Source organism: Trichogramma pretiosum, unplaced genomic scaffold (genome assembly GCF_000599845.2).
Source record: "Trichogramma pretiosum strain Unisexual culture from Peru unplaced genomic scaffold, Tpre_2.0 scaffold71, whole genome shotgun sequence".
In the NCBI taxonomy this organism is placed as follows: Eukaryota; Metazoa; Arthropoda; class Insecta; order Hymenoptera; family Trichogrammatidae; genus Trichogramma; species Trichogramma pretiosum.
In genome coordinates, this window is record NW_019640814.1 from 326,252 (window position 1) to 348,660 (window position 22,409).

Below are 22,409 nucleotides of genomic sequence, written 5' to 3' on the forward strand. Positions count from 1 at the left end.
CGGCCAGCTCATCTTATATTGAAACATTTATCCTTATTACATCAGTTTGTTTATTATAATTGTGCTCCGCTATAAAGTTCATTTGAGAAATTGGAACTTTTTGTCGAGACAAAACGTCGACTCGAGCGGCAAATGCAGATAATGATTTTTTTCATCACCGCGTTTCGAGTCTCGTATTACTTCATAGCACGCATTTTCGAGTCTCTCATTTTACGGTTTTAATTCGAGCGGACGCGGCCTAGGTCAACGAAAAATTATTAACTTTACTATATATCTTGGCTCCATTTAGATAATGGAGCAGATTAATCGCACTCGTGTGTAGAAATGATCGATTGATCGCCGACGAAAACAATCCCTCGTCTCGGAGAAAAAAAATTCGTTCTATTCATAAGATGATATTAAACCAATTATTTAAATTACCAGCTGTATTATCAGATAATATCGAAGTAAAGTGTCAAGATTAAAACTACAGCTCAAATATTTGATTAACCATTTGATATATTTTTGACTTTGGAAATAAATACGTATCAACCATGTTATTCATTATTATCCTCTGGTATTAAGATGGTTTAAAATCTTCATCAAAACTTGAATAATATAGATATAAATTAATTATATTAGGCACCAGCATAATAAATATACGAAATTAATTTAAATTAGATTTACTTAGATAGGAATTAAATACTATTAATCGTTTTAAAATACATCATTTGGTTTAATTCAATTTTTCAGTTCTTAGTTCAATTAATATTTTCAAATATTTTATCTAAGGTACTTTAAAATGAACTTTTTTTGAAAATTCATGAATGAGAACTGATTTTTTTACATGAACAGCAAAAAAAGATTTGATTCTATACTCAAATTTAAACATTTCGATTAAAAATTGATGTTTTACTACAGATTTATTATTGTCGAGAACTTCACAAAAAGTGTATAAAAACTTGATCATAACGAAATCTAATTTCTACCGCTAGAAGACGAGTACCTTTATGTCTATAAATCTGCAAGTGGCAAAGTGGAAATAATTGTATAAATCAAAATACATAGATCATTCAAATCATATCAAGATCTTGTTTGGAATCGGTCAAAGTAAACTAGCGGAAAATTTCAACAAAAATTGCTTGAAAATTTAGGTAAATCAGAGGAAAAAATTATCCTTCGTTTAGAAGAAATTATAATGAATTCTAATTGCTTCAATACGATGCTTTTGGATTAATTTTAATGTAAATCTTGTAATAACGCACCTGAACGCATAACTTTTGGTTCCTAAATAATGCGTATTATGAGCAGATGATGTTTAAAATATAGATATACAAAATACATGTCAATCCCGATTCTTTCGATAGCTCTGTGCCATTTTTCCACTTATTTTGTATACCCAGATATTGTTAACACGATTCCTCAGTATCGACAAACATTTCACAATTTTGATATTCAAAGCGAGGCTTGAAATAAGCTGAAGTTAGTCCTGATTGCAGAATCGAGTCGTCCCGTGTCGTGTCAGTACAAAACTCAGAAGTGGAGTAGCGGGCGGGCGGGGAGAAAGCCCACAATGAAGTTCGTCATGTCATTTTCCCTGTCGAAGATAACTTCTCGATAGATCGTCTGGATGCGAAGTATGTTTACAAATATAACACAAAGGTGTTTGCATTCTTCAATACGATCTCCCCTCGACATCAACTCGAGCGCGTGTTAAAATAGACGTGCGAGAGTGCGGCTTCATTCACGGTGTCACAGCAGCCAATTTTTGCAGCCGTAATCCGTTCGCATATTACGCGTTTATATAGTGAAAACTTATTTTCACATCGTCTACCAGCAGCACGCTAAGAATGAAAATGTTGCTTTGAAACGAAGCATTCGTTTTAAATAAGTCTTCTTTATCGTTTTCCAATTTACCAACAAGTGCCAAAACTCTTTGCCACTAATTTTGCGTTAAGGACAACGTCAACTGTCATTCATGCAATCCTAAAATCGTAAACATGAACATAGACGACGACATTGAAGCTTCCCCTGAGTCCAACGTAGCTGGCCCTCGAGATCTCGGACTTGTTGCAGTCCATCGAGGAGTAGATCCTTCAACTGGTGGGCAATTTTTAATGCTAAATGCTACTTGTTATTTTAATTTGGTTACGTTTGAAATAACCTATTTGAACTTCTTTTGCGTCGTTTTATTCAGGAAACGAAGATGTAGAAGAATATCATGTCATTGAAGATGAAGAAGAGCAGGATGAATCACAAATTGATAATGATGTAAATATCAATGAAAACATAGAGACCAGTAGTGCACCTGATAGTCCTGAATCATCTGCAATTCATGAATTTGACATGACCCTACCTTCTTCTCATTCTGTACGTTTTAACACATTTTAAACAGTTGACAAATACATCTTGACTAAAACTTAACTCATAATTACTTTTTTGTAGTATTTAGGAAGTAATTTACAAGAGTTAAGAGGACGTACTCTACTAGATGAAGGGATATATATGAACCTCCCATTACTTATTAGAGAATCTGTCGTCCTTTTTCCTGGCCAAATTTTACCTTTGGCTAAATTTGGACGAAGTGTTGTGGAGATGCTCTTGAAATGTATCAGCGACAATCGAACATTTGGTGTGCTTTGCTATCGAGATGATAAGTTGCAAACCATAGGTACTACTGCTGAAATATATCAGTATAATGAAGAAAATTCTCCAGAAGGATTTTGTATAAAAGCTATTGGAAGACAGAAATTTGAAGTCTTAAGAATCATACATGTAAATTAGATAAACTTAAACTCACTCAACTGATTTTCTTAAATGTCTTAACATTTATTCTTAATTGTTACAGGGTTTTCAAAAAGTTTCAGCAAATGTTAAAATTCTACCAGAAATTGTTTTGCCATCGCCATTTGCTGATTATAGATCTTTTTCTTTGGATTTTCAAAGAGGTCAATTCGACAAAATAAATAATCATAAAAAAGAAAAGATTGAGAAAGTAGAAGCAATGTTAACTCATTGGCCTTCTTGGGTTTACAAACAGTTTGATCCTCAATCATTAGCAAGTCATATAAAACATCATTTAACTCATATTGAAACAAGTAATTTGAATTAAATTTGTACAGTCAAATGTTTTACTTTTTTCCATAAATTACAAATAAAACTTATAATTACTAGGAGGAAGTCATGCACCGGATGATCCAATTGAATTATCATATTGGGTAGCTCAGAACTTGCCCCTTACCGATGATGAGAGGGTACTGCTTTTAAAATTTGATTGCGCCATTTCAAGACTACAATGGGAATTGAAATATTTGACAAAAGTAAGTAAATTATTGTGTCACATAGATTATTCCACTGCATTCATTTTCTATTTAATTCAATAACCAATTTCCAAATTACTAATTAATAGGACCGTTATTTGGCATGTTCCAATTGTGGAATACAAATTGGAAAACAATCAGATGTATTTCCAATGAGTAAAGAAGGCCCACAGAATACATTTTGTAACTCTGGAGGATTTGTACATGATACCATTACTCTCTATGATGTTAGTAATATAATTCTTAGTGGAGAACAGCCTTCAACAGAATATTCTTGGTTTCCTGGGTAAATATTTGAATACTTAAAAAAAGGTTGGAACTAATCTTGAGCTAAAATATTGTCTATTTACAATGTTCAGATATGCATGGACCATAGCTTATTGCGAACGATGCAATGATCACAAAGGATGGTGTTTTGAAGCACATAATGATAAAAGTTTAAGGCCTCAGTCATTCTGGGGCTTAACGCGTAGAGGATTGAAATCTATCAAAGGAGATCTAATTGAAGATCTGTATGAATTAGACCCAGGCCTAGTAGTTCCTTCACTTCTTGATACATTGTTACGACATTAAAAAATAGACTGAATCATGAGTGACTAAGTTACAATTTCTTGATTTTTTACTTTTTAGGCCAACATGTTAAGTTTAATCTATACTTAGATATTGATAAATTTTGTAGCAATCTTATTATATGTAAAAACGAGATTTATATGTAAAAACTGTATGATATAGATGTTAAAAAAATTCTCTTTAATGAAAACATATACTGCTTGTGTATTTGTTACTAAAATAATTTTTCAAACTTTTTTTATAATAATTCATGTAAATATAGCAAACAAAAAGTTATAGGGTTTGAGAATAAAAATGACTTAAATATCTTTAATATTTCATTTCGCATATTATATATTTTTCGATTACCTTAAATCAATGTATCTATATAATATAATCATATGTTCATTATTTACCTCAATCGCTTAAATTTGCGATGTACTCTCACACTTGTTTTTATTTCATTTCTCCGATGTTTATCGTACTTTCCTAAAATCATTTCAGCATTATATATCGGACGATCATGTCTTTTACGTGCAATCCGTAAAAGTAATACTAATCGGCGTTCATTAGTTGTTCTTATTTATTTTATCAATAACTCGCGGTGGAGCATAAAATTTCATGTCAACTAATCTTTGTGTCTCCATCCAGCTAATATTTTTACACATCTAAACCTCGCGTAAGAAATTCCCTCTATTCGCGAAATCTCAGGCAATTGTTGAAAATTTTTTCTCTTAAATTTTATGTTTAATTCGTGTCGATGAGTGCAAATTGAAATTCACAAGAATTTTCACAGTCAGCAGCAATTCAGTTAAACAGTAGATATTCATAATAATCTTTGCATCCATTCTGTCTCAAGTAATTTTCAATGTATTCGTATAAAACATCGTCACGGGAAATTTAAAAATCTCACCGCTTAATTTGTATATATTTGATCTTCACATTGTATAGTAAATATAAATCTCGTGCAATCGATCTTTAGCTTGACATTTTTTCAGTAACACACCGATGGTACAATATTTTTTTAATATTATCTGTGCAAAATCTACAAACCGATCTTTGTTATATTCAAGTAAACAACGTAGAAAATTCACAAAACACTTTGATGGAATGAGCATCTGGTAAGTCAGCAGCTTTTAACAGACTCACTACATACAGGTATTTTTAGTCAACAATTATCTCTCTGTCTTTCCGGAGTTTAGCAGTGATTTGAAGTAATAGTAAGTAGATGTATCTTTGATTAATTATGAAGTCTAAAAATTTTACCGTTATTTTCACAATTTTGATAAATAGTTCGTATCTTGCGTTCTAATTTTTTTATACGGATAAAATAACAATATCTCATCTATTTGAATAGAATAATTGAAGTCAAAGGCTCAAATGCAATAATGTGGCATTTTTTCTTTACTGTAAGAATTTTATAATTTTACATTGTCAAGTGCAGACGACCAAGCGAATACACATGTTTAATATTTCAATTTTTTTACTACAACTTGATAATTTTACAATTTTTTTTACATATAACTCGTTATTATCCAACTACAAGATAAAATAGTTGAATAGCACAAAGATATTTAATATTTTCTTTGTGACTTCATGATTGACATTTCAAAAACCAATACTTTTTATATGTACAAATTTTTTAAAAAGCTACATGACATTTACAATGAGCCTTTAAACCTTTCTGCATTAATCTGTTTAATTTAAAACAACAGCTATTATATTTTTATCGCGTAGCCAATTTAATATCATTTTCCGAGTACTTGTATGAGTACTATTCAACGTACCGAACTCGCAGTATCAAACTTTATCAAAATATAGAAATATTATTTTCAAATCAATGGAAATTTTAATGGAATTTATATTCAAAATACAATAGCTTCCATTAATATCATTGATTTGAACATGAACAATAAATAAACATATAATCCTGGAAATAAAAAGATTGGAGATGCAAATTTAGCCTAGTAACTCTAAAATCCAGTAGTAAATATTCAAAAAGAAGCAATGTGTTGATTAATTGTGATAACAGTATGAAAATTGAAACAGTATATATATTTATATAATAGCAAGATAAAAGTAAAAGATCATTTTACCCGATTAACTCATATATTCTCTTTTTTCTCTATAAGTAGATAGTATTGAATGAATAAAATATACGGAATGAGAAGGGATATATGTATAGACATTTCAAGTCAGGGAAAACATATGCTATTGACTTATATACTTTATCATTTTCTTTTAATTTCTGTTAAGTTTCGCTTTGCTGCTTTCCAGACTCCGGTATCGTCATTGTTATACTTTTTATGTATATCAAAAAGCTGCACTCCTCGCCGTGCTAGTACTTTTTCCCAACAGACTTCGACACACCTATACATCTAAAAAAAGCAAGACATTTAGTCAAGATGAAAATTAATGTTTGATGATAAATCAATTAAGTTACGTACGATTTTGTAACATACTTTCAATTTCGGATGCCGTAGCTATGAACTTGTGCGTTTGAACAGCTGTGCTGGCTGATTGAACGCCAAGAGGTACATTTGATGTTGGAGCGCTAAAACCTGGGGGAGGTTGCATTGCCCAATGTTGTGCTGGTGTTGCCTGTTGTTCCTGTGATGCGTAATGCTTTTGTAAAAATTTAGTTATTATTCGGTACTTTATTTGCTTCATTAAAAAGAATTATTGATTGCCGAAAAAGTTGTACCTGTTGGGAACTATGTGCCACATTATGGGGTGCTGAGTATGGATGTGGAATTTGCCAAGTAGTGTTTGTGCTCTGGAATGGAAGCAATCGAGAGCTAACAATGGCTGGATCTACTGTATTCAAATCCGAAATTGTATTAAAGCTATTCCAGTTATTTTTGGGATAGAGCGTCTGATGGTGGAACTGTTGTTGCTGTTGCTGTTGCTGTTGCTGCTGCTGCTGTTGTTGTTGTTGTTGTTGTTGTTGTTGCTGCTGCTGTGGTTGGCTATTGAAATCGCACCAATCTTTTAGGGAGTACATTGCGTCATTGGTGCATTTAGCCACACCTGTCAAATTGATAGCACATTTTATAATCAATAATATAATTAATTAACTTTCTTTTACAGCGATTCTACTCATATTTTATTGTTGCATCACTCAATATATATAATTTAACAAAGTACCTTGAGCACTCAACAAAGGATTTTGATTTTGTAAAAATGAAGTTTGTTGTGTCTGCTGTCCTCCATTGAATAATACTCCTGAAGAATGATTTACGAAGGGCAATATTTTACTTCCTGAAAATACAAATTATTTTATATCTACTTTTCTATATTTTAATACTCATGTATTTGCATTTCCGAAATTTTTACAGTTTTTTTTTAAATTATAAATAATTTAACATTAAAAATATTAAGTTCGCAAATAAACCTAAAATTTACTCCAAGTAGTTTTCAAACCAATAACAAAACTAAAAATTTAATTGATTAGAAGGAGCCTTGTTCAAGTTTCGTAAAATATTTACCTGCTATATTATTGCTATTTGGTGCTCCCCTTGGTATACCAAGCCCAAACGAATTCATGTGATTGGGTGTGGAACTAGGAAAGCCTGGAGGTGGCAACCGACTACGCTGACCAAGTGTTGCAACTGTAACTGGACTTTGGGCACCATTATTTTGCTGCTGTTGTACTTGTTGCTGTTGAAGCAATGTTGGCAGGCGTGAGAGTATAGGATGTTGCTGTTGTTGTTGCTGTTGTTGTTGTTGCTGTTGTTGTTGTTGTGACTGCTGTTGAAGCACTTGCAGGTTCTGCAGCTGTTGTGTTTGTTGTAAATGTGCCAAATGGTTCACCTGAAATTAATTTTTGTACTGCTTTATAATAACTCATTGTATGGTGCAAACTAAAAAAAATTTGAGTAACAAATTTTTCATAAATCCGCAAATTGGAACTACAAAAATATATTCAAAAGGGACGTTTAAGAACAAAGGTTTCATAGATTAAAGCTATATAAAATCACGAATTTATTAACTGTAAACACTGACCACATGTGTACTAATACTAATGCCAAATTTAAAATTACATACCTGTGAGAACGGATGATGACCAAGATTCATACCACCGCTATGTGAATGTAACCTCGTCTGCTCATCACGTTCCGTCAGGTGGTGTGGGAAGAGAGTCTGTTGCTGTTGCAGTATTTCATTTTCCATTAATTCAGCAAGAGCTTTTTGTGTTTCATGGAACGGATCAAAACCCAAATCGTCATCTGGTTTCATTGCTTTCTTCATTGTGGGTACTTGCTGTTGCTGCATTAGCATCTCATTGGTCGCCGACGACGCATGACCATTAAGTTTCGAGAAATCAGTACTGTTCTCGGATGTTGTCTAAGTTTTATCAATTACCCCAAAAATATACGATGAAAATTTTTGTTTGTCTAATCCGAGATTATAAATTTTTAATTAAAATTTTACCTGTAAATTTAATCTATGTTGCTGATGCATTGCTGCTTCTTGTCTTAATTCTGACACAAAGTAAGATCTCAAATTAAGAGATTGTGAATTGTTGAGTAAACTTGATGCAACACCATTAACAAGACCACCATTGCTATTGTTTACATGAGACTGTGTTGACGGATCTGAATCCAATGTGAAGTCTTCGGTAGTAAATGGCATACGACTGACCGTAGGTGGGGTAGGTGAATTTGTTTTTGACGCCGATTGAGGCACCCCAGAAAGTGAAGATATTTTTGATACAGACGTGCGTTGATCTACCGATGTAGTCGTCGCAGAAGCTGAAGTCTGAAATCCGAACGCTGCTTGCCAGTCTTCACTGGAATACACTGTCGGTAAAGAGTCTGGAATCGGCGCAATAACACCCGTCGTCCAGTCATGGGTAAGGGAATTGTTTCCATTGCCTGAAAAATGTATTAATGATTACGATAATGAATTTATTTCAATAAGAATTTGAAAAATAAATAATAATAATAATAATAATTATAGTAACGATGATATGGGAGATTGCCTTGAAATTACTGAGTGCTGGTGATAAAAAACGAAAAAATACACTAATTTTTTCCCTGAACTCACTGTGTTACGAAAATTCAATAAAATTACGAAATCATATTATTTGGCGTGTATGTGGAGTTATGTGTGCACCAATGCATATTTATTCAAATTGTAACGCTAGCTAAGCGACATGTGCAAAAGAGCGGAAAAAATTAAAAGTAGAACACTAATACACAAAGCTATCTAAATGAATCTACATTCATGATAGAACTAGAAAGAAAGAGAGGGAGAGAAAGATAGTATAAAATGGTCAAGCGTGAAACGAAAACCTCTCTGGCTTTTGACCTTTCACCATAATTTCGTAATAATCGTTGATTGCAGCGACAGAAAAAATACTTGTAACTCTTGATACTATTCGTGATTTTTTTAACATATTATATTATATCTGTGTTATCTAAAATTATTATTAAGTAAAAACCGTGTAAATCAAGCACGTTTCAGCGGCAAATAATTGTCATACGAGTCTTATATGAATATCGTAAAAAGTAAGCTTCAAAGGAATATAATAAATCGATCAATACTTTGATGGTACAGGACTATTATTACGCTTTGACGATAAGTTATGGATCTTTGTTGTATACATTATTGTATACTCATTGCAACGCTTCATGGAGAAAGGTAACTATTTTTACTCAATGTAGTATATGTAAGAGTGAAATAAAGTGTTTTGATTCATAACAACTTAGTGTGAACCGTAAGTGATGATTCGGAGTAACTCTTAATCTTTCAATTTTCATAAACAGAATATGAAATTCGGCGGTACAAAAAAACATTTAATCAGATCATTGTTAGTCTTACCAAGAGTTTGTGAAGTAGATGACGACTGTACAGAACTCGCAGATACATTTTGAAAACTATTGGAGCTGAAGAAACTGTTATTGTCCGACTGAAAGAGCGATCTATGCACTGAACTGCTGTTGTTCTCCGTGGAATGTAGCCCTGGGGGTGCAGTTTGCTGCTGCTGTGCTTGAAGTTGCATATGCACCGAACTTGACTTACTTGTTGGTGTACCTGAGACAAGTTGATGTTCTAATTAATGCAATTGTTCGATTTAAATTTTGTCTAAATTTAGATTAAAGCAATTTTGGAAGCTCGGCAAATGCCAGAATAAACAGAGGTGTAGTTGTGCTAATACTTACCTTAGCAAGAGAATGACAAATAATATGCGTTAAATCGAGATTTAAAAAAAATGATCAAAACAATAATAGCTATTGTGAGAATATCTCTTTATTTTGGCATTTGAAATATTGAGTTTTACAAGCTACGGTGTATTTTGTAATAAATCACGTTAATAAAATAAAACAATGATTGGTCGCATCAACTATTAATGAGCATCACACATTTAATCTTTATCAAAAGGTCAGACAATCAGTTATATTTTTCTCCGACCCATGTTTACATCAATAATATCAGATGAAAAAAAAGCGCAAAACAAAAATGTTTCATCAAAAAATAAATAGTCAATCGTAGAAAAGTCTACAGGAAAAAGCGCGTTTTTGGTTGCAAAGATAATTCAAGTTTACCAGCACCAGCAGCAATACAAATGGCAGCAATAATCAGTATAATAACAACTATTATCATTGACTCACCTAATATATTCAGGGTACTGATAAGGCTCATATCTTCAGTCGATTCAGGCAAACGCTCAACCGCGTGGTTAACGAGGTACGAGTCCTCTGTACTTGATGATACAGTACTCGCAGGAGTACTTCTTTCTCTTTGTATATCCACGTCAATTTCGGAATGATTATTATGTTGCTGCTGATGTTGCTGTTGTTGCTGCTGTAGCATCATCTGTTGCATTTGTTGCTGTAACATTTGTGTATCACTTCCATTTTGATTTGTGGCACCACCGTTAATTTTTATTTCTTGCACCTGCTGCACTAATTTAGTCATTTTACTGCTACTGGCACTAGTGACTGTGTTCTGTTGTTGCACATTATTTTCAGTTTTTAGTTTAACGCTGGCTGATTTTTGAGTTTGCTGTGAAACTTCTCCAGATGCCGATAACGTCGTTGTTGTCACTGCTGAAGATGTAGCTGCTGTCACAGTTTGTATCATTGATTCTGAATTTTCTTTCTGACCATTTTGACTGATATTACTATTTGAATCGGATCGCCGTGTTGTGGAACTGCCATGTTTTTCCTTGTTTTGAGAGTTCTTGTGCTTATTTCGTGCTGCTTGAGCTTTACTTTCGCTACTACTACTTTTTCCTCTGCGTGTACTAGCAGCACTGTCTGTTTTATTGTTTACATTGTTCTGTGTCTGCTGCTGTGGCAACTGTTGTTGCTGAGGCTGTTTTTGAGGTACAGAGGGATTTGTAGGCACTACTGCAACTCCATTCTCTTGCACATTAGTTGAAGTGTTATGTGCTTGCACAGTTAGTGTATCTTTATTATTGACATCTGTAAAAATATCATCACCATGATAATTGACAAATTATTAATAATTTTAATTAATAAATAAATAACCTTTTGTGAGGCCTGGTTGTAACGAAGGCCAAGCTTCTTTGGCTTGTGTATTTGGGGCTATAGTTCCGCTTCCTGTTACAGGTGGAGAAGGAGTAGGTTTTCTAAAAGCCAATTTGAGAGTAAATTTAAAATCTTTACCTTTTGATAATTAATGACATTAGAAATAAATTACCTTTGTGTAGTATTAATGTGTAAAGATTGCACAAGTTTCCGCTCATATTCCTGATGTTTACCTTGATGCATTTCTTCTTTAGTGAAGGATGCTTCTTGATCTCCTAGTTCATGCAAATACATGCAGTCAGGCTTTGGACAACTCTGGTTCCTCATAAAGTGTGAACAATACTTTGTAGTACCTAATGAAGTTTTCACAGGTCGACCATCCACAACTATGTTGTTTATAGCCTCTATAGCTCTCAATGCATCTTCGTGTCTCTGCAAAAATATTTCCAATGAGTACTTGATACATGATAATTTTGTTATCAATTGTTATAAATTGATTCGCCTTACTTGATAAGTGACATAAGCAGATGCACTAGGGCCCTGCGAACCAGCATAGGATGTGCTTTGATTTATCACAACTTTGTGAATTTTACCGTATTTCCCAAAAAACTCATGCTTTTTCAGAATCTATTAATAAAAACCACATATGGCACTTAATAATTTTAATACAATAAATTTGAACTCAAATTTTTTCATCACTCACATCTGCTTCAGCTAGACGCACAGGTAAACCAACAACAAAAACCAAATTTTTCTGCACTACTCTAACATTTGCCAGATGTTTACGGTTTTCAGTAACACGCTGTTTTCGTTGTTGATCTTTTGCCCGTTTATCTGCCTTTAATTTGGCTATTTCTTCCTTAGACAACGGTTTGAAGTCTGCAGGATTTTCAGAATAGGCCTTGCGGCATGCAGGACATAAACCATTTTCATCAGTTCGAATTCTATGCCAACAGAAGCGACATATTTGATAGCCACAAGTGCATGGGAAAAAATTCAAATCATCCACTTCAAAAGGTTCCATACAAAGTGGACACTCCACAACATCGTCCCCACATTGATTCAATACTGACATTGCGTTTGCTGAAATAATTTTTTTTTGTCTTGGGTTCTGCAAGTAGTATTGCAAACAATTTCTGTTTGTACACAAATAATAAATAATTTTTAATTACAAAATTTTGCATGATAATAAAAGAGTAATGGAAATCAAAGATAAATGCACAATACTTACATTGAACTATCTACAAATTTCCCAAAAACTCAACCGACTATCTGTATTGACTATGTCAGCTACCTAAAACAAGAATAAAATAAATTGGATTAATTTCATAGAATTCAAGTTTTTCAATTTGTATAGACATTAATTTATATTTTATTTATTGTAGAGCTCAAGTATTTTTTAATATATATTTCTTAATATCCCAATTATTCAGAGTTTAATTTATCAATTAAGACACGTTGAGGCTCGGAAAAAAAAATTAATAGTTTTGATCATCGTTGATACATGCACAAATGAGTTACGGAAATAATCGAGATCGGGCAGAAGAAAAGAATAAAAAGAGCAAAGAACGAAGGATATCATTTTCAGATAGTCAGAAGCAATGTTTGTAAACAGGCGTCTGCGGCAGCTATGTTACATACGATGTTACGAGCTGATTTGCAAAAAGTAAACTCGTAACATGTAATCGATCACTACATACTAAACAGCAACGACTTGTCAAAATAATTTGAGAAGTTCAACAAAGGACAATAAGAAAGATTTGCAAACGAAACAGCTGTTGGCGTTGCTGAGTGTTTTTTGCACTGAGAGAACCGACGGACTAAAGACACAGCGAGCGAGCAAGAGAGAAAGAGAGAGAGAGAGAAACGTCATTACACATACGAGAGTTACATTAACCAACAGACGGACAGACACATACGAACACCTACGAACACCTACGAACATACACATATAAAAGTGTGCATACAGTATCTCTCTTTCTCTCTTTGGACGTACGTACAACGTATACATAGGCACGTATATTGCATCTCTCTACCGTGCTGAATTCCCGCAATAATCGCCTCCTCTCTCTCTCTCTCACTCGCTCTTGGCAATATAACTCTCGAGAGAGCTCGCGAACGTACACAGCAAAATTGTTCGGAGGCGAGGAGGAAAGAAAGAGAGAGAGAGAGGCATGTTGCAGCAGCAGCAGCAGCAGCACCACCACCACCGCCACTACCACCATCGTCAAAAGCCTTTCACGATAGGACTCTTGTACACATACGACATAGCGTGTATTCTGTGTGCTAAAGAATTCAATATATATAAGGATATACATACAATAGAGGAGAGAGAGAAAAGGAAAGGTGGTGGAATGAGTGCTGGCTGTGGAGGATGATGATGACGATAACCGAGCAGAGGATAAACATATTCATCGCTGTTTTTTTGCACATGAAAATTTGACATTTCTTTCCAAACACTTGTCATATGCTCAATATCGATCTTTTCCTCGATGTTTGTAAGAATCATACAATACGAGAATCAATAGTAGTAGCTGCAGCAGAACTAGCAGCTGACACAAAATTAGAATTACATATGCAGATCGTGAATACCATGCACTGAAAAGCTATAATTTATAGATGAGTGTGTGCCTATGTATGGCTGGCGTGAGAGAGAAAGAGAGAAAAGATTATCGTGTAGATTCATCACACGCATTTTTCCACCTTTGTCCGTTCGTTGTCTTTTACCTAACATCTTTTATTCTCGCGTCGTTCTCACTCTCAGTGCTGTGTGCATTTCACGTTAATCAGTGCACTGCGCCCTTTCCAAGTGGCAATGTGATTATGCTCTCTCGTCGCATATACTCACACACAGACACACACAAACACAGACATGAGCAGCACAAGACGTATTTGTTATATATACACATAGACAGAGAAACTCACTTACACCGAGAAACCGAGCGCGTGAGTAGAGCGCGTATACGTGTGTACAGAAAAGAAATATCAGCAGCAGCAGAACGTGTGCATATGCGCTGCTGCTAAACGAATACGATGCCCTCGGCTCTCTAGACTCGCGGATATACTGCTTTAGCTACTCTTTGCAAAGAGAGACAAGCGAGTAGCTGCAGCAGGCAACCTTGATGATGATTTTAAATATAGGAATAATCATCGGAGGCGACGGTAAGTGGATGCACACGAGAAGTGGAAGAATAATAATGGCACATGTGCGATGAATCACTACACGATATCCGACGAGGAGTATCAGAAGAAGCAGCCACAGCACTCACACTACATGGCTCACAGACAGACAGACAGTAGCAGTAGTAGCAGCAGCACGTAAAGATGACGGCACGACGATGATCTCTGGCATTTTCGTAGTTATTCAAAAACACTCTTGAAATTCGCTCACTCCCCGTATATGTTTTATATCTATAATAAAATTTAATATATAATAGATACACATAAACGAGCGCACTCGAACCCGCGAAGAGAGAAAGAGAAAGAGAGAGAAAGACACACACTCACACACACAAGCCAACACATACGCTTTTATATACTCGAGCACACAGGCAAAAACGAGCGCACGCAATATGCCAGTGTGTTCGTATGTGTGCGGCGATAAAAAAGCTCGACGTAAAAATAATTACTATCTATCGCAACTGGTCTGCTGTTGCTGGGCACGCTGCGACTTACGACTACTACTCTCTGCCTACGGCTCTCGACTTTTTCCTTTATACCGTCTGTATATAATGCGTATAATGTATCAAGGCTTGCACACTGTCGCGCACTCCGAAGATGTATTTTACACGAGAGAGGTTCGGTCATGAACTGAGGCTAGTTCATCATTAGTAAAATTGCAAACACGTATAGTAATATACATATATATAGCTCTCGGTGGACTGCTGCGTTCTGCGACTGAGATCGTGCTCGACTGCTCGTTGCTGCCTCTCTAGGCTATATAGGTGCGCGTGTCGGTGTGTAAAATATAGAGAAACGCGCACCAACACTTTGAAGAATTATAATTTACACGCACACACACACACTTGGCGAGTCAGAGATTCGTATATGGACACGCATGCACACACACGCACAGATATATACACTCGCGATTATGCTATGTACAACGTAAGAGAGAGAGAGGGACAGAGACGGGCGTACAACGACACGACGTGTGGATGAGAAACAACACGCAGGCAAGCACGCAAATCGCACATATGGGATGGGGCAAACAACTCGCTGCTGTTGCTCTCTACAGCATATAACACTCGCCTGCTTGCCGTGTGTTGTTGTAACGCTCCTACGTTGCTCCGAAAACTCAATAATTGAAGCAACTGTGCAAAATAATAGTCAACGGCCGACGGCCTACTACAATCTCGACGGCGACGACGATCTCAACGACGACGACGAGGAGGATAATGGAAATTCTGAAGAAGGTGGCGTAGCGGTGGCGGTGGCTACCACGGCCACGAGTCACTTCACTTATATCTATACGATATGTACGAGACGGCGATCGGCGAAGAGAGAGAGAGAGAGACCAAGAAGCCTTGCCTAGTAGCACCAACTGCTACGACGTGAATGACGAGGATGAAGATGGTTCATCGAAGAGAATTTTTCGCATCGCGAGAAAGATGAGCTGGCTCACTTGCCACTCTAGTAGTGGTAGTGGCATAGTATAGTTGTGTTGTATACATTTGTGTAGGCAGCGAGCTGCAGCAGCAGCAGCACAGCACGCGCTAAGCGAAAGAGATACTAATGCAAAAAAAATCTTATACCCACACACATACACGCAGTTACACACAGTTCTCACGAACGAAGAGATAGGACGGAGAGAAAGAGAGAGAGAGAGAGATACACGTAGAAAAACTCAACACTCACAGGCGCATACAACACGGATGGTGCTGGCCATGTACATCATAATTTGACCCGTAAGGTATTATTGCTACATGAAAGAGTGCGTTATAGAGGCACTGGTCTCATTGACCGAGCAAATGATATTCGATAACGATAAACGCTTTGTAGGATGTGAGCCGTACGCACTGTTACCTATACATAATACCGCGAATGTAAGCACATATAAATTTATACATATAAGTGCATTTGCTGTTCATGCATATGCGCTAGCTCGCTAGCTCCGCTATATTTGCCTGCTACATATGCTATATCTGATTGTATGTTATAGGCAGAAAAAGACAGGACGGGCGTGTGTAGTGGGTACTGTGTAAATGCGCACGACATGTTCAGTAGTAAGTAAGCGCGGGCGCGTTTTTTACGCTAACCTTAATTCCGGACATTCGCTGTTTCGCTCTTTCTTTCTCTCTCTCTATATCTGGTTCTAGGGTCGTGGTGTTATACGCGCACAAATGCCTAGATTGTGCAAGTATACAGTACGTGTGCGTCCGACGAGAGAGAGAGAGAGAGAAAGAGAGACGTACTCGGTGTACATGTATGCGCGTGCGAGTGTAAGTTGCGTTCACGACAGCGATTCACAAATTATGGTATATATGGTACTACGAAACAGACAAGACGGAGCAGCAACCGATCGCCCATAAGACGATGACGACTATGACGGCGACTATGACGACGACGACGACGACCACGATGATGATGGTTGACTCAATTCACATACCAGGCACACGCATGCACTGAGAACACGGGCTGTGTGGACAAACTACAACACACCGTTTCAAAGAACAACCAACTGAAGCAACTCTATTTCTTTTTTTTTCACAGCTTTTTTTTTGGAGTGATGCTACTGAGAAACTCGCGAAATCAACACTTGAGTAAACACCAAATCATAATTTTCAATGCAGAGGCAGGAGAAGAAGACATTCGGCGACGACGACAACGACGATGGCTGCGGCGGCATTTGTTGTGCTGCAGCTCGCACATATATACACATACACTGTATATCTGATTACCTTTGCATATATTGCATCTCGTAAACAAGACACGCAGAGAAAGCGATAAACTTTGGAGCGAGACGCTTTTTTTTATCGTGTGGTCTCGCAGAGACGCGCACGAACACGGATAATTTCATGTAATATAAAAACTCAGACACGAACCAGTCGAAGTTGAGCTGCTGCGAGCAATAAAAGGTCTAAATGAACGTTTGCACACATACGCAGAGACATACACACACCTAGGATAGGACGGAAGAGCTGTTCTCTCTCTCTCTCCCGTTCTCTCTCCTTCAATTAGCCTTTTTTTTCTCTTACAGCTATTTTTTATCGAATGTATTTACAACAGACGTGTATGCGCCATCCGCAATTTACTTTTACGGGCGCAGTTGTAGGAATGTTGTGGCACACAACACACGGCTGGCGACAAATATACTTCATGTACGTCGCTTATTCCGCCGTGGAAAAGATGGTATACTTTGTTTACTTACTTTTACACACACACGATGGCCGCGCGAGCACTAGTGCTGCTGCTGGCCCGTCTTCGATGCGACTCTCACATACACTGGCGTAAACGAACGCTCGGCTCTCTTCTTTCTCTCTCGCTCGATCGCTCTCTCTCTCTTTCTTTCACTCGCGCTGTATATATAATAGGCCTGTACAGCCAGCCACTCACTCCGAAGTTTTCTGGCGCACAACCTATATGGCCGTCTCGCTTCCTCTTTCTGGCAACTGTTACGGCACGGTCGATCGACGATCGCAAGACTGTAGAGAGCAGCAACTCGTTACTGCGTACGGCCTGTAAAATGCCTGTAGGTACCTACGAGCATATAGCGATATACAGAGTGTCGCGGAAAGGCACATACATACGCGCACTATAGAGAGAGACAAAGAGACAGATACGTATAGAGAGGCGAACGGCTGCCTCGTGAAACGCGAGTGCATGGTGTACACTGTACACGAAGAGAGCGTTGTAGTCGCGGCAAAGCTCCATCTCTCTTTCTTTCCCATTTTCCCACTGCCTATGATCGTCACCGTACTCCTATATAACCTATCCTATATATTCGCAGCATGTATAAGCCGTGCAGATTTGCCCGCACACGAGTGGTCGAGTTTATATACACTAACCATCGCACGCAATAGCACGCATATACACACACCAACATGCGAATACTGGAGTGTGCGTGTCCGCTCGCTTGACGTATTATATTTACTCGTCGTATCGTCGGGCAAACCCCATCGATGGCCTGTATAGTATACATTCGTTACAATCGTAAACCGTACGTATCTCTCAGGCATATACCATTACATGCAGATATATCGATAAATCATTATACACGTTAATGTATCGCATATGGTAGTGTTTATATCATCATTCATTATTATCTAAGCGAGTAGATTACACGAGGAGAGCGAGAGAGAGAGAGAAAGAGAGAGGCATTGATTCATCCTTTGTTCATCTTCTCCATTCTCCATTATCCACGCGACTCCGACCAACTTGTCGCGCAGTTGGTGCGCTATTCTCCTTTTTCCAGCAAATTAAAGCTAATTGAGCAATCGGTACCGGACCGCTTATTAACTTGAAATTGCCACCCTTGCGACATATCATCAAAATAGTTTTTTCCTTTAAAAAATACATACGATGCGTCTCATTTTTCTTTTACTTTAAACGTCCAAAATCGACGATTAGAATTCAAATGCACGTCGAGGTGCGGATTCTAGGTGCTGAATGGTGAATTGGTTAATGGTCAGTATGGGTTTTAAAAAAATTTAAATCTCGGCTCCATATAAATTTCTTTGAAGTCAGCGTTAACTAGGCTCTAGTAAACATATGCATATTTCTGTTGCATTTTTAACCATTCATTTAATGCGCGTTGGTCCGAATTTCGACGAATTTTCACCGACTAGACAAAGCATACTAAGTGATGGGTTATTATGAATGGCATCGTCACTCGCGTTCCAGAAACCACTTTCTATAAGTTTCCTTGAATTCTTAATTTTTGTTGTTCTTTTCAACTTCCAAGTCATCGTTCGCCGTTCGCTTGCCACTACCGTATACATGTGCTACTCCAATTCTATACCACGTGCTTTTCGTAAGACGTAATTTTTTCTATATTTACTCTGGTTCATTCCGGATTTTTTGGGGATATTTCGTCAGACTGTAACGGTATACTAGCATGCCTTTGAGAAAGTATCATTGACTTTGGCCCAAACTTTTCCGTCCAGATGCGAAAATGATTCTTTTGAAGATGGGTAAATTGTTCGATGCTCGCGTCTTACCGTTTCTAATACACCCACGCCGTTCATCTCGAGCACCAAATGCACATGGTAAACTGCCTTCGAATAAAATCGATCAGGTTATTAAATGCATTTTTGTCGATACATGTTTCATTGAAATTAAAATGCAGGGGGACTGGCAATCACTTCGAGTTTATGCCGAGTTTTACTCGCTTCAAAAATAATTTTGTTTATAGTGAATTTTTCAAAAACTATTTAGTTAAAATTGTTTATTCATCGTAGTCGGATGGGTGTCACAGACAATTTAAATTACATGTTATCAGGCTATCAACAAGAGGACTAGATTTTTGATTAAATAAATACTTCGTCCTTCGTTGCATTATTGAGATATAAATACTTGGTTGATTTAAACAAAAAATAAAGAAAAAGAAAAAAAATACCCGAAAAAGTTATCGGAACGTCAGATGACAGTTCATTTTCACAACTAGTTCGGGTATGGTATGCAAGAATATATAACATTTCGGTGAAATGACTTCAGTATATCACCGTTTAAAAACCTTCATCTCGCAATAATTCAAATTTTTGGAAAAGTAATTACTCGTCACTTAGAAACAATGATTGAAATTTGAAGATCAGCGATTTAGTTACTAAAATCTATCAACAAATTATACTGAAGACTTATTTAAGTTCATTGTTTATTATTTATTTACGAATATCGATAACTATAAAAAAATTCATGGACATGGCTGTTTTACAAGTATTAGAATTATCGAAAATGAGATAAAAAATTTTTAAATTATTCCCGCGCCTCGAATCGTGATTTACGATTGCAGCGCTACTACGAGTTGTTTCAATTATGGGTTGCAGTAGCCCACGAGGTCTGCGAGAGACAACAATTTTCATGCTGTCTGCATGCTATCATTGTTATCTAAATTTGCCGACTAAAATATAATTTCTGATCAAAAACGTTGTGTTGTGTAGCGTGTGCGTGTTTAAGGTTATAAGTCATTGAATTTTACAATAGTGTGTATGTGTATTCTTGTATTTATTAACGACGATTAAAAACATAACTTTTGAACACAGGTCGACGTCCACGAGGTGATTTGCTTGACACTGCTCTTTTTTGCATATTTGCAGACTATTGATCATCACCATGTCTATCGAACAAGTAACAAAGGCATTCCAACATTCATTAGTGTTAGATGATTTTGATGACGACGAAGAAATATATTTAATGGAAGTTCCTAAAACAGTATGTATTTTGTCTTATAAATCATATCCGCGAACTTTGGCATGAAATAACTAATTTTATTTGTGTTATTTCTAGTTTGATCCAAAACTTTTAAAAGGACAGACACTACGATTTGGGGAAAAATCCAAATTAAAAATTGGAGAAGATAAATATTATGCCACACAAAAGGAAAATAAATCCAACATGACATTTATTTTAAGTACTGGAAAAGAAGAAAATGAATACATGGCTGGTGAGAAATTATTAAGGACTTTTTCACTCTATTGTACCTAAATATTTCAACTTCTTAACAAACAATGGAATAGCAAAGACACTCTGAACTTCAAATTTTTCATTTCATTTTCTTAAACTACTTACTTAATTACTGATCTAATTACTAAATATTCTGCTAAAAAAGCCATATAGAACTTCAAACTCTTTAGTTGAACCTTTGTTCATATTGAGACTTTTATAGAAATACTCAGTTGAAGTTTCAGAACACTGGATTAATAATTTGTTAAGAGTTTTTAAGATTTGTTTTTCTTTAATGTTAGACAAATTGATTAATTTTTTTATGATATGATCATTTTACGTGAAGTTTCTTTAACTATTTTAGAATACAAGTATTAAATATTTATTATTTTATTTGCAGTCAATATAAAACCAGCCGGAACATTAAATATAAGAAGAAAATTACCAAATCCGGGAAAAGAAGTTGTACCCACTGAAGTATCAAATAGTGTTCCATTTCCAAAGGAGATTAAGACCAGACATCCATTTTTTGGTGTGCAAGCTGGAACATCATACATAAATATAAAAACTGAAAGAAATTCTTAGTAATGCTTAAAATACATAATATTAAGTTACTTATTTAGTTTCAAGTTGATTTAAGTAATGAATTAAATGACAAAAAATTAGTCATTCAAATATTGTACAGTAATTTGTAAGCAAATAACAAATTGAAATAATGTAAATATTATGTCTGTCGAGTACACAAATATTTGTGTAACTAAGTAAATGAATTGACACTATGCAACAGACAGAATTGAACAAACAGATGAAAAAAAATGATTATTGAATAGCATTTTTTATATTTGTTATAAAACTGAGAATAAAATTTTTGAGAACTTAATTAAATGATTGAGCCTTTTTAAGTAATTCACCGTAACAACCATTCTTCAAACAAAAATGATCATCTATAACACATAATAAATAATAGTAGATTATTTATGCCACGTAGAAGTAATGAAGTACCCAACTAAACATATTTAATGTTAGTGAAAGTTTAAAATTGATTAACCTTCTTATACCTTACTGAACAAGTTTTATAGATGTTATTTATGTTTATTTAAAAAAATACATTATAAAGCTACTGGTATATATTATGTGTATGCATATAATAAAATTTTCACAATAAGGTACATATGCCTCTATTTTCGGTCATGTCTCTATATCCGGTCAATTATTAATATTGACAACTTAATTGTACGTAAGAAATATTTAAAAAAAATTGGTTGAATGAATAGAACATCTGCAACAGAAATATATTAATCAAATGCAGATATCAAGTTTCAATCCTATATAAAAAAATGAATTCAAAGTTGACCGAAAATAGGGCGTAACTGATCGAAAATAGGGGCGTATACCTTTCCATATTTTTTGAAAAGGATCAATTTAATATATTAAAATAATGAAATTATGCAAATAATGTTAA

General features: G+C 35.7%; 3 protein-coding genes across 12 annotated transcripts; 2 read left to right on the forward strand and 1 right to left on the reverse strand.

Moving 5' to 3' along the window:
* Window positions 1–1,398: 1,398 nt before the first annotated feature.
* LOC106657682 (protein cereblon) lies at window positions 1,399–4,150 on the forward strand. The gene is made up of 7 exons (XM_014379309.2): window positions 1,399–2,082; window positions 2,177–2,349; window positions 2,425–2,754; window positions 2,828–3,077; window positions 3,154–3,299; window positions 3,389–3,585; window positions 3,659–4,150. The coding sequence occupies exons 1-7, from the start codon at window positions 1,980–1,982 to the stop codon at window positions 3,870–3,872; spliced, it is 1,413 nt and encodes a 470-aa protein (XP_014234795.1). The 5' UTR covers window positions 1,399–1,979; the 3' UTR covers window positions 3,873–4,150.
* A 1,074-nt stretch (window positions 4,151–5,224) lies between these two features.
* Window positions 5,225–18,104, reverse strand: LOC106657705 (myb-like protein Q). 6 transcript variants are annotated; one of them, XM_014379354.2, is made up of 15 exons: window positions 17,903–18,104; window positions 12,579–12,641; window positions 12,051–12,483; window positions 11,855–11,974; window positions 11,520–11,779; window positions 11,348–11,448; window positions 10,466–11,281; window positions 9,675–9,887; window positions 8,283–8,725; window positions 7,896–8,195; window positions 7,337–7,661; window positions 6,996–7,109; window positions 6,553–6,878; window positions 6,296–6,473; window positions 5,225–6,226 (listed from the first exon to the last, which is right to left on the reverse strand). In XM_014379354.2, exons 3-15 carry the CDS (start codon window positions 12,420–12,422, stop codon window positions 6,219–6,221), a joined length of 3,576 nt encoding a protein of 1,191 aa, XP_014234840.1. In that variant the 5' UTR covers window positions 12,423–12,483; window positions 12,579–12,641; window positions 17,903–18,104; the 3' UTR covers window positions 5,225–6,218. The 6 variants fall into 6 exon arrangements, with proteins under 6 accessions (XP_014234840.1, XP_014234843.1, XP_014234842.1 ...); XM_014379357.2 differs by lacking the exon at window positions 17,903–18,104 and adding an exon at window positions 17,718–17,877 and having other exon boundaries at window positions 6,296–6,458; XM_014379356.2 differs by lacking the exon at window positions 17,903–18,104 and adding an exon at window positions 17,718–17,877 and having other exon boundaries at window positions 6,311–6,473.
* A 102-nt stretch (window positions 18,105–18,206) lies between these two features.
* Window positions 18,207–21,821, forward strand: LOC106657706. 5 transcript variants are annotated; one of them, XM_014379358.2, is made up of 4 exons: window positions 18,207–18,506; window positions 20,602–20,716; window positions 20,792–20,948; window positions 21,348–21,821. In XM_014379358.2, exons 1-4 carry the CDS (start codon window positions 18,469–18,471, stop codon window positions 21,530–21,532), a joined length of 495 nt encoding a protein of 164 aa, XP_014234844.1. In that variant the 5' UTR covers window positions 18,207–18,468; the 3' UTR covers window positions 21,533–21,821. The 5 variants fall into 5 exon arrangements, with proteins under 5 accessions (XP_014234844.1, XP_014234847.1, XP_014234848.1 ...); XM_014379361.2 differs by having other exon boundaries at window positions 18,255–18,506; window positions 20,548–20,716; XM_014379362.2 differs by lacking the exon at window positions 18,207–18,506 and adding an exon at window positions 20,343–20,491.
* The last annotated feature ends 588 nt before the right edge of the window (window positions 21,822–22,409 follow it).

Bases quoted from the DNA above. Each gene is read 5' to 3' on its own strand.
- LOC106657706 (XM_014379358.2), top strand. From the start codon at position 18,469: ATGGCCTGTATAGTATACATTCGTTACAATCGTAAACC. The intron at 18,507-20,601 runs GTACGTATCTCT...GCATATTTGCAG, and splicing joins ATTCGTTACAATCGTAAACC to ACTATTGATCATCACCATGT. The intron at 20,717-20,791 runs GTATGTATTTTG...TGTTATTTCTAG, and splicing joins TAATGGAAGTTCCTAAAACA to TTTGATCCAAAACTTTTAAA.
- LOC106657682 (XM_014379309.2), top strand. From the start codon at position 1,980: ATGAACATAGACGACGACATTGAAGCTTCCCCTGAGTCCAACGTAGCT. The intron at 2,755-2,827 runs GTAAATTAGATA...TAATTGTTACAG, and splicing joins AAGTCTTAAGAATCATACAT to GGTTTTCAAAAAGTTTCAGC. The intron at 3,586-3,658 runs GTAAATATTTGA...TACAATGTTCAG, and splicing joins GAATATTCTTGGTTTCCTGG to ATATGCATGGACCATAGCTT.
- LOC106657705 (XM_014379354.2), bottom strand. From the start codon at position 12,422: ATGTCAGTATTGAATCAATGTGGGGACGATGTTGTGGAGTGTCCACTT. The intron at 11,282-11,347 runs GTTATTTATTTA...ATATTTTTACAG, and splicing joins ACAACCAGGCCTCACAAAAG to ATGTCAATAATAAAGATACA. The intron at 6,474-6,552 runs GTACAACTTTTT...TTTTTACAAAAG, and splicing joins TGGCACATAGTTCCCAACAG to CATTACGCATCACAGGAACA.